This window comes from Phoenix dactylifera, chromosome 1 (assembly GCF_051530095.1).
Source record: "Phoenix dactylifera cultivar Ajwa chromosome 1, Ajwa_hap1_PhDact_Kaust_v1.1, whole genome shotgun sequence".
Taxonomy (NCBI): domain Eukaryota; kingdom Viridiplantae; phylum Streptophyta; class Magnoliopsida; order Arecales; family Arecaceae; genus Phoenix; species Phoenix dactylifera.
In genome coordinates, this window is record NC_143190.1 from 49,918,129 (window position 1) to 49,929,204 (window position 11,076).

At 38.7% G+C, this 11,076-nt stretch overlaps 1 protein-coding gene and 1 long non-coding RNA gene across 7 annotated transcripts; one reads left to right on the plus strand and one right to left on the minus strand.

The window, feature by feature from the left end:
* The first annotated feature begins 2,734 nt into the window (after positions 1-2,734).
* On the plus strand, positions 2,735-3,278 carry LOC148715365 (uncharacterized). Its single transcript, XR_015969213.1, has 3 exons — positions 2,735-2,838; positions 3,011-3,050; positions 3,158-3,278. It is a non-coding gene; the product is annotated as an uncharacterized LOC148715365 (long non-coding RNA).
* Positions 3,279-5,158: 1,880 nt separating this feature from the next.
* On the minus strand, positions 5,159-10,645 carry LOC103712698 (putative receptor-like protein kinase At2g42960). Of its 6 annotated transcripts, none has more exons than XM_008799289.6 (8): positions 9,940-10,645; positions 8,561-9,236; positions 8,334-8,438; positions 6,805-6,927; positions 6,486-6,656; positions 6,254-6,383; positions 5,767-5,976; positions 5,159-5,665 (listed from the first exon to the last, which is right to left on the minus strand). In XM_008799289.6, exons 2-8 carry the CDS (start codon positions 9,226-9,228, stop codon positions 5,534-5,536), a joined length of 1,539 nt encoding a protein of 512 aa, XP_008797511.1. In that variant the 5' UTR covers positions 9,229-9,236; positions 9,940-10,645; the 3' UTR covers positions 5,159-5,533. The 6 variants fall into 6 exon arrangements, with proteins under 6 accessions (XP_008797511.1, XP_088561391.1, XP_088561392.1 ...); XM_088705265.2 differs by having other exon boundaries at positions 8,561-9,241; positions 9,940-10,521; XM_088705266.2 differs by having other exon boundaries at positions 8,561-9,296; positions 9,940-10,521.
* Positions 10,646-11,076: the final 431 nt, after the last annotated feature.

An 11,076-nucleotide genomic window follows, 5' to 3' on the forward strand; every position in this document is an offset into this window, starting at 1 on the left:
TGAGTGGAAGATTTGGAGTGGACGCCTGGGTCAGCTCCTGCATCTACTCTATAAGCTCCGAATACCTTTTATTTGAACTTAGATATACCAGTCTTTTATGGGAGCAATTCAATGGCACTCCATAATGTACCCATTATGATCTAAATACTGTGTCTTCCACCACCCATTCTCCCCACTTACATTCTTTTGGGCATTACCCCCCCAACTCAGTGGATTGGGCTCAACACTGATGGATGCTGTGGGCCATGGGATAAGAAGGCGGGGCCTGGTTTTGCAGCTAGGACATACGAGAGGTTTTCTAGCTTTAAGCCCATTTCAGGCTGAGAGGCATGGACCGTGCGAGGCTCCGCGTTTAGCTACCAGCCTGGGTATTATCTCTCGCCTTTGAACAAATTGTCGCGAACAAATATCCCTTGGTTGATCAGCCGGTGGTGCTTGATACGTTCTCTCTTTTGCATTGAATCATGGCAATTAATATCATATGATCATACCTAGTCGACTGGTAAATATGGGAAGGACAGAGGTGCAATGTTGATTGGTCTTCTAATTTTCTTTGCTGAACTGCAACTATTGATGTAAAGGTCTCATGGTTGTAATTGGCTTCGCACCATGGACTGTGGTGTATAACTGTTTTGATATATACAAAAGAGTCAGCTCATAAATTAGGAGTCCATCTGCATCATCTTTATTTTTTTACTTATATTTAAAAAAAGAAGATTGCTGAAATTAAGACAAAAAAATATGATTGGTGCAATGATTTTTATTTTTTATTTTAAAATTATTTTCACTACTTATAATAGAAAAATTGAAAGTAGAAGATTTTATTTTAACTATTTTTAAAAATAAAATATATATATATATCTTTTATCATCATCTTTGTAGTAAATCGTTATCATTGTTGCCGCCACTGCCACCATCATCCCCATTTGCATCGTCTCGATCTCCACCGCCACAACTATCATTGTCATAATTGCCTCTAACTCTACCACATCTCGCACCATCATTACCATCATTATTGTCATTATATCATGAATGCCCTCACCACCAATATCATCTTTGTTACATTGCTAGCATCTTTTTCGTCATTTATTACAACCTTTATTATCTTGCCACTGCTCCTATCATTTTAGATATTATCATCATGTTCATATTTTTAAAAATAATTAACTAGATCAAAACATTAACTCTTTAAAATTTAAAAATAAAATATAATAAAATTTTTATTTGTTTTTTAAAATAATAAAAAAATGATAGTGATGCCATACGGTATCTAAGGTTACTGAAATGTCCAAAATAAGCATTTCTTTGTATCTCATATCCCCGAGTTTTCCCTCCTAATTTTTTCCCCATAGCTGAGGACATCACTCCAGTAACATACCCTGTTGCCGAGGCTTGGCCTCGACGATGTGGTTGTTGCAAGACGGCCCACCGAGTACGTGAAGAAGTAACACGAGAATAAGCTTCAAGTGTTCGACGTCATAAGCTAAATACGGGTGACTACCCCTCAATGCAAGCTCTCATGACATCGGAGTTGCTCAACAGCATCGCTGGTACCTTCCCTAACTCTGTTTATGCGACAGCCATCGAAAAGTCTCTATCTCATGTACAAAATAATAATAATAATAATAATAAATAAATAAAGCTCCATTGTTGGGATTGGAAATCTGATTGGCCGGAGGCAGGAATCTATTAGATGGTTGCTTCATGTATACTGTTCTTCTATTACCTCAATCGACAGCACTGTAAAATTTCATTGGATTATAGTTCGTGGATGTATTCGCCTGCTGCTTGTGAGCATTTAATTTCACATGTCATTAGCCTGAGCAACATTTGAAGAAGGCTTGTAGATATTGCATGCCAGCACATAACTACAAAAATCATAATTATAATTTAGTACCTAGTTCTGAGACACACAATGATGTTAGCTTATCATTTCTCATAAGTAAATGACTAAAAAACCAGAGAGACATGAGGAAAGAAAGAAAACACCACTGTTTTTGACGTCCCTGGATATGGTAAATCCAAGCCCCGAATTACTTGCGATTCTCGCAAGATCCTTAACAACACCGGATGAACTTTTTGATGAAGACTTGTCTTTATATAATCATGTTTATTCCAAACGAAAACAAGACTGTCCTGGAGCCATGGATTTGTTCCATATGATCGCGTTTGTTCCATAAAAACATAGGGTACCAACTAACAAGCTCACACGGACTCCTGTTTCGAGCAACAACCACTCACCACCAAATTTAAACTATAAGGCATGTGCTCTAACTATTGCCCTTTTTTTTTCTCATTTTATAGGGGCATTAGATCCTCTTCTCCTAGCTCATGGAATGATGAAAGGGCTTCCTTCCACAGGCTTACGCCAAGAAAAAGGAATGCACATCACATGGAATGCTGGAAGCCAAATAGTAACACCAACAGCTTCCAGCAGAAGCTGTTTCAGTCGATCATTTTTTTATTTAATATTTTTCTTGCACCCTCTCGAGCTCCATCTCTTTCGCACGTCATAATAATAATGGCCTCCGAAGGCCCAAACGTGGGAGCCAGGGTGGAAAGGCCGTTGGCTCAGAGCGCAAAGCGAAGACCATTTCAGCTAGAGAGAGAGAGAGAGAGTATAGCAAAAAAGTCTCATGTGAGCTCATTTTTGCAAGCAGAAGCAGAGCCGGCCTGGAGAAGCGTGCTGGCAGAAGACTTTGGAGGCGTCGACACTGCCGTCGTGATGACTCCGAGCTTTTGCTCTCCTATCACCCACATGGATGGATACAGTGCAAAGCATTCGTTTGCTAGCTTTTCAGCAGCTAGCTGGGCTGGCTTCTCTTGGCATAAAACAAGGTCTTCTGAGCAAGCTTGTCCCTCCCCCTCTCTCTCTCTCTCTCTCTCTCTCTCTCTCTCTCTTTTTATCGCATCCGTGGTTGAGTTAGAAAAGGCTACGTTTGGTTTTTGTTTGGATGCTGAGAGAAGGTATCTATCTATTTGTTTTCACATGCGTGTTATCCTTTTACAGTGCTCTTCCAGCAATCCAAGATCCTTGCTATTGCTCAAAGGTGAGCTTTTTTTTTTTTTATTTGCAGTAGGGTTGCTTGAGGGTGAGTTATCACCACTTCTATACTAGGCCATGTAAGTAAGAATGTTTTTTTTTTTTTTTACAAAGTAAAAGGAGAGAAGAGTGCCAACTTGGATTGTTATTTGAGCGGCCTGCCAAGACCAAGGTTCCAAGGGTCAGTACTCCAAATGGGCAGGCGACCAAGAGTCTACCTACCAAAAAAGAAAACGCCTTGAAGAAGGATTCGCAAGAAAAGCAGCCAGCTTTCCTCCGAGAGAGAGAGAGAGAGAGAGAGAGAGAGAGAGAAGATAAGATGAAACGTTTAGATGCCATCAGTCATCCAACATTGTAAGCTAAGATGATAAAACTTTTTCTTGCCTAAGACTTTTCTGCTGAGAAATCGACATATTAGTTATCTTGATCATCATTCAACTGAATCATTTGTAAATAGCATACATCATGAGATAAAGAAGCCTCACTTCGATGCTATAAAATCATCATAGCAGAAGAATGCTTCATAACTATAAAGATGAAATATTATTAGTTCGAAGCATCTAGGACTGCTACCTTCACGTTGAAAGCAGGTTAGGTGTAACAATCAAGCAACATCTTAATGGGACTTGGGACATTTGCTTGCACTCATGCTAATGTCCATTGGTTATTATCTAATCTATACACCTTTATCCACCTTTTTGCTGCAAAGAAAGAAAAATTCTAACACCTTTAGGGAATGGGTGGAAGCAACACCATCAAGCAATGATGGCAGTGCTGCAAGCCAAGGGCAAGCACCTGCACAGGCATCGCACAACGAACTAATAATATCAGCAGCAGGTTTTTTCTTATACGCCAACGCTAATCCTCACTTGTGAACAAGAAAGTGAGTATTGAAAGATATAAATCTCTAGTAAATATAATGTGAAGATCTCAAAGACCAAAACTTGAGCTCTAAAGCCTTGCACGTGAGAACATTTTTATCTTGTTTTAATAATTTCAACTATCAATATTCAAATTATATCCCAACAAATATACAATTACCATCAAAATCAACTAGACCTTTATTAACTTATTGCCATGTATTTTTCAAAGTTACTATAAATTATAAATAAAATTTTCATGTTACATATATTTGGAATTATAGATGTCAATACTTATGGTTAAAAATACACTTTGTTTAAGATATCTGCAGAAAATCAAATAAACTACATATCGAGTTATATCTCATTAAATGTTTTATATCGACTTAAGTTTAATAGAAGTTTAAGGGAGGAACATTTGGTGAATAAAATAATTTCCCATGCAAGAATTCTTGCTTCCCATTTTGATTCATGAAAGTACATCTCTGTTGCATTATTAATTGACATGCTAGATGCATATTAGAACTCCAAGCAACAAATAAACAAAGGAGCGAACGAACGAATGAACAAATAAATAAATAGCATCCATGCCTTTTCAGACATTGGACCAATCTTGATCTAAAATTATTTTCAGCTACAATCAAGAGTTTGCAAAATGACTCAAAAGATGTTTGGAGGTTTAAGATTAAACATCTAACTTGAATGAAATAAAAGAAACTAGAACTTGCTGATGCAAACTTCTTATGGCAAACAGCACTCGACTACAAGACCCAAACACTAGCCCAGCCCTTCATGCATGGAGTAGTTAATGCCAGATTAACCTGTCTTCAGATTTTATGGAATTCATTTAGAACAGTTTCTCAGCATTTATATGTTACATCACGCGGTCACTCAGAAATTCATACTCATGCATCTTGATAGCTATCTTAAAGACCTAAAGCTTTGCCGACAAACTGTTCTACCTTCTTTATTTTTATTTTATGCTGAGGCCTTTTTGTACAACATTCCAGAAAGGTTAATTGTTTTAAAAACTTAGTTAATAGTTGATGCCTAACCATCTCTCCTTTCTCGCCCTAATAATTAATTAGTTAGCAGATACAGACGCCACCGATCTTTTCGAACAAACTTTTATCTAAACAAAACTGAAAAAAGAAACCTTGAAACTAAAACATGGAAGAAGAGACAGGGCTGAAAAGAGAAAGAGACACCATGGAGCAAGGCACCATTTCCATGCCAATAAAGAAAACCTCATGAGTTTAAAAAGGCAAAGTAAGGTATTAATAAATGATCATTCTTCCAGCAGTCATCAAGGACAGAGCAGAGGGAAGAGGGAATAAATAAGAACAGATAAATTGTATAAACTAACCGAGGGTTCTTAGCCGAACACAGGAATCTGTACAACGAAAACTCCCAGAGGATGAGTTTGCTCCTCGGGTCTCCCCTGGTGCTGGTAGCAGAAACAGTAACATAACCCAAGAACCTACAAACGGTTAAGTCCTCGTTTTACCTCCAAATATCACCTTCTTCTTGCAGCCAGTGGCCTCTGGATAGCAGTCGATGAAAGCTTTTCAATCTTGTCAGCAAACAGCGAATGCTGGTGCCTGATCTCCACCGTATGTCCGTCCAACTTTTATGCTTGAGACCTCCCCCATGTCCCACTCTCTGATGGTCCTACATTGTTTTCCATATCGGAAGAATTTGCGCTCTCCTTAAGGGACTCGATCTCCATGCTACCCATGTGGCTCCTCCGGTGTCTCCGATCCTTTTGTGAAAAATAAAACGAGTCTCAGTATAGTTACCTTGAAGGTATAAATCATTCAGGAGATGGTAGAAGGAAAAGGGATTCCTAAAAGACAGTACAACCTCGCGGTGCGGGACTTCCTCTGCTTCGAGCATTCGAACGACCTGGCCCATCTTTGGCCTTTTATCGGCATCAGGATCGACACATCTCAGTGCTACCAGAAGAGTTCGTTTAAGAGCCCGTGTAGATGGCTTCACCTCCAGGGTGGGATCCACTACTTCGTCGGCTCTCCTATTTCCTACCATCATTTTAAGCCACTCCACAAGATTGACCTGGTCACAAAGGTGTATTGATACCACTTCTTAAAACAGCTAAAGCACCTTAAGCAAACCTAGCTAAGGCCAAAACCAAAACCAAGAAATCCATAATCTGAGTCATCACTTGATCTTAGAAGTTAGACATAATTTTGCTGGTAGATGTACAACTGGTTGCCGAATGTTATGAACAATTGAAGCTCAGAATGTTAATGCCAACAAAGAAATAGATGTGAAATGAAGTTCTCATTAGGAATGCTAGTTGTCAGTTGTAGCTTGAGTTGGCAAACCGTACCTCATTTGCAGGCCGACCATAATCTACAGGATCCCTTCCTGTCACAGCTTCCAACAGGAGCACTCCAAAACTGTAGACGTCACTCTTCTCATTTAGTAATCCAGTATTTGCATACTCAGGTGCCACATACCTGGAAAGGCAAAAGGCGAAGTACAGGCACATCCACAAATAAATTCTCTCAGATTCTATTAACAGAACATGAAATATAGCAGAGACAAACATGTAGGCATACCCAAATGTTCCCATTACTCTAGTTGTGATGTGGCTCTTGCCTGAACCCAAGAGCTTAGCCAATCCAAAATCAGAAAGCTTGCCATTGAATTCATCATCAATTAAAATATTGCTCGATTTTATATCTCGGTGCACAACTTTTGGTTCTATTGCTTCATGCAGATAAGCAAGTCTGAAGGCCATTTAGTTATTCAATTTAGTAAACAATCAATCACAAATTACTAACACTAAAAAGAAAGTTGAATTTTAAGTTCGTCATAATGAATCAGAAAACCAGGAAAAACAAAATGGATGAATTGTATTAGGGTGTCAAAACTTACGCCTTTGCCGTGCCTAGGATAACCTTCATGCGATTCTCCCAACTAAGAACACCACATTGACGCAAAGCTCCATGAAGCCACTGCTCTAAGTTTCCATTGTTCACATACTCATAAACAAGCATCCTACAATACATTATTCAATTTGCACGGAGAGCTCTGTGAGGATGGTACCAAAAATTAGTTCATAAAAGTACTAGCGATCAACCTTTTTCCTGATTGTCAACAACTGGGGATGGACCATTAATCACGCAACTGAAGATGCAATAAGTAGAAATTGAATGAGAAAATTAAATTTTGTTGGAGGAAAAAAGCACAATAATGTGCCAAAGCATTTGAACAAATGTGGTTGGAATAACTGATTCCGTATGAGAATGACCATATTGTTCGAGTACAATTGGGTTTCACCAGCCTGTGAGGTTGCTTAAACAATTGGTAGTGAATGGAAAAGTCTATTATCATCAGGTTTTCTTATTACTCTCTTATGTATATCTTCCGCAAATAATGTTTGAAGTACATTATTTAATCTGGAAAACTAGAGTTTCCAAGAAATTCAACCAATCGAGTTATAAGGATCATCTGGCAATTTTCTTAGGAAGTAGCAGATTTGATCAAAAACTTATTTTCTTGTGCTAGATTTCGCATTTCTAAATCCGCTTTTGATATCAACTATTGTGTGCAGAGCTGCAGGAGCGAAAAAACAATTCTTTTTTGATAATGCTTTTTTACGCTCATAAAATTCCTAAGTGTGGAATCTAAATTTAATGACTGTGCACTATTTCTCTATGTTAGAGCCATGGAAACTTCTTTAGTAGCAATATAAGTCTTAAATTAGAATATTAGTAAGGGGTTGGCTAATTCCTTTAGGGTTCTCATTTGCCAAATTTATTAAAATCTTTTCACTGTGTCTAGAGGTTTAGAGGAGTCTATTATTAGATGACAGTGAAGCATCTTATTCTGAAATAAGAAACATAATGAAACTAAGTACAGATGATTTCTTCACAAGGGTTCTCTCAGCAGACTATTTTGGTAAAATTCATATTATGAGCCTAATCAGTAAAACTAACCCAGTCTCTATGCATACAAATGCTCAGAGTTCAATGCTGCCTGGAATCAAAACCAGTACCTTCACTAGTTTCCTTCTGTGCTGCTGCATTGGAAATTAGGTTTATGTTATTGTTTCAGCTGATTTTGCCAAAAAAATTTGCTGACCTGTGGTATCACAGCATTAGGCTCACACAGGTACCATTTATCGACAGAATTTCTATTGATAACAATGAATTACTGGTCAGAGAATTTTGCAGATTTATATCGTTAGAATATGAGTCATGGTAGCCCTCCTGCTTCATCCTTTGGCATCTTATATTATGTAAGAAATCCTAGAAAAGGATCTAAAATGCTAATGAATTCTTACACGTAAGAAATCCTCGTAAAGGATCTAAAATGCTAATGAATTCTTTCACGCTTTCATCCACTAAAAATGCGACATTGAACAAAATAAAATGAATGAATTGATCAAAACAAAGATTCACCTATGGATTCCTTCTACGCAATATCCCAACAGCCGCACCAGGTTCTTATGTCGAACATGGCCAATAGCTTCCACTTCCACTCTAAATTCCTTCTCTGCTTGCCCCCTACAAGACCCAAACAGAAATTTTGCCATTAAATGGTGACCGCCAAGAAAAAAAAAATGTTACCTAAATTTTGAAGCTGAATGGGTTAGAAACTTATATACATTGGCCAGAACAATACTTACAGATTGTTGAGAAGCTTCTTGACGGCAACCTCAGTCCCATTTATCAGGCGCCCCTTGTAAACAACTCCATATCCACCCTCCCCAAGGACATTCTCCTTTGAAAACCGATTTGTTGCATACTCAAGATCCCTTAGAGTAAACCAGTGACCCCATCCCAGATGTGAGAATTCAGGCAGACCAACTAAAGGAGATGCTGATACAAGTCCATACGAAGAATAGTTTTTTCTGGTGGGTCCTGAGTTGCCTTCCTCTCCAGAATATGAACTCCCAGCCCTGTCATTATGGTAAGCTGAGCTGCACTGACTCATGTTATCAGCATCACTTAATTTGCCCATAGTTAAGTGTGCCAATGTCTTTCCTGAATCTTTATCACTGAACTTGTCATTTAAGGAATATATAGGCCCTTCGCGTTCATGGAAGCTCTGAGCAAGACTACGACCATCAACTCTGTCTACTGTTATTTCCTTGGAGATATTAGGAATTTGTGAGACTGGGAACTTAGCAATGGTCCTCCTTGCCTTCTTCCGAGATGTCACCCATATGGATAGGACAAGGAGAATCAGCACTATCAACAAACCCACGCCCGCGCCTATCAGGACCCACACTCTCAGGCCAAAAACTGGGGTCTTCTTCGACAAATCAGCATTCAGAGAATCACTGGTTGACATTTTCTCCTCTGGGCTTGAAAAGGGGAATGGTATGAGGCATTGGATTCTAAATATCAGATTTGCAGCAGCTTTGCAAAATGTTGACATCAATGGATCAATAAACAACTAAATTACAGTATGAATGTTAATTAATTTAGAAAGGCTTCATGCCCCACCCAGAAATCTTATTCTGTGAAAGTGCTAAGACAATGCTTCTCTGATAATAAAAAACTAAAATTTAGTTCCTTTTGTAAAACCAAACATATGTTGCCATGGATCTCGATGCATGCCGAACTTGCCAATTTGCCCTTCAAGAATAACCGAAACACCGTATTTCTGCATATCTTTTAACTTCATAGCGACAATTGTTCAGAAACATGAAATGCACAAAGTTTGCGTGACATCTTTAATGTGCAAAAGGAAGGCACTTACTACCATATATTTCAATGATTCCGAAATATTTAATAACAGTACTAGCATTGTATGGCAATAATTTCTAAAAATCCCAAATTGATGACAACATACTGGACACCCACAGACGAGAAGAAGCGAAAGGGGAAATAAAGAGGCAAATCTCCCCACGCCGTCTCTCTCGAATCTATCATCATTTCCGGAGAATGAAAAAGGTGTATTTCATAACAACATTTGAGATGCACCATGGAAGAAACCATAGCATTTGAAACATAAGTATACCCACAGGGTAAAAGAACAAATTTTGCAAGGAAAAAATACCTCTTTTGGTGATTTGAACCTGATGATCTCCCCTCCACCAAGCAAAGTAGCTTCTTCCCACAAACAGAACCTTAATGCATGGAACCTCAAATAGAACAAACCCCAACAAAACACAGGACCCCAACCAAGGAAACGCAGTTAGAGTGGTTTCAAAGCAGAGAAATGCCCAGCTGAGGGTCTCTAAGAAAACTAATCAATAAAAAACCAAAAAAAAAAGGAAGAGAAAACCCAAAGGAAAGATAGCGAAGAAAGCACCAGTTCAGCACCAAGAAGGACAGACAGAATAAGAAAAAAAAAAAAATCTTTTTCAATCTATGAGAGTTTGGAGGGAGAGAAAGGGATGGTTTGGTGAAATGGTTGGCGAGTCCTTTCCCCTCTGAGTTGATGAGAGAGGGAGAAAAACCATGAAAACCATGAGAGAGAGAGAGAGAGAGAGAGGAAGGAAGGAGGGAGGGAGGGAGGCTTCCCAGAGCTGGGGGAGAGAGAGAGAGAGAGAGAGAGAGCAGTAAAGGGTAAGCAAGAGAAGAGATACCGCTTTAGCATTTAAAGGTGGGTTAGAAAATAGAGGAAATCATTAACTACGGGATTAGTGGGAGGAGGAGAGAAAAGATAAATAGGAGGGATGATCGGAGTGGTAGGGATGATGTCAGCCCAGACCAGAAGACTAAACTCCAAATCTAGCTTGCCGGCTGTCACATGTCCATTTGCCGTTGCCTCCTTCTGTTCCCGGTCTATGTCACTGTTCTAATCTTCATGAAAAGACCAATATACCCTTGCAGTAGCTGTTTCCGCTCGTTGATTTCTTCAGGTCTGCGGTGGCAATGCAAGAAATTACATCCGAATCTATGGGTCACGATCAGAGAGTTGCAAAAAATAATAATAATACTAATTACGGTGGGCTTTGGGATAAAAGAAACAAAACAGGTAGCTATACCAATTGCCAGAATTCGTTGTATTATCTACAAATCAATGTCATTGTTTAATCTAAATACTTAAATTGAATACTTCAAACAAATTTTCTAATGAGATTGCTGAGTGGAAATAAATCATATAAAATATGTTCTATTTTTTAGTGAGGCTTTCTTACATTTAGATATGCAGCTATTCTGGGTATGATTGGAATAGTAATAATCACAT

Excerpts from the sequence above, each read along its gene's own strand:
- LOC103712698 (XM_026806772.4), bottom strand. The coding sequence starts at position 9,228 with ATGTCAACCAGTGATTCTCTGAATGCTGATTTGTCGAAGAAGACCCCA. Across the intron at positions 8,439-8,560 it reads AAGAAGCTTCTCAACAATCT|GGGGCAAGCAGAGAAGGAAT; the intron begins GTAAGTATTGTT and ends TGGGTCTTGTAG. Across the intron at positions 6,657-6,804 it reads ATCCTAGGCACGGCAAAGGC|ACTTGCTTATCTGCATGAAG; the intron begins GTAAGTTTTGAC and ends AATGGCCTTCAG.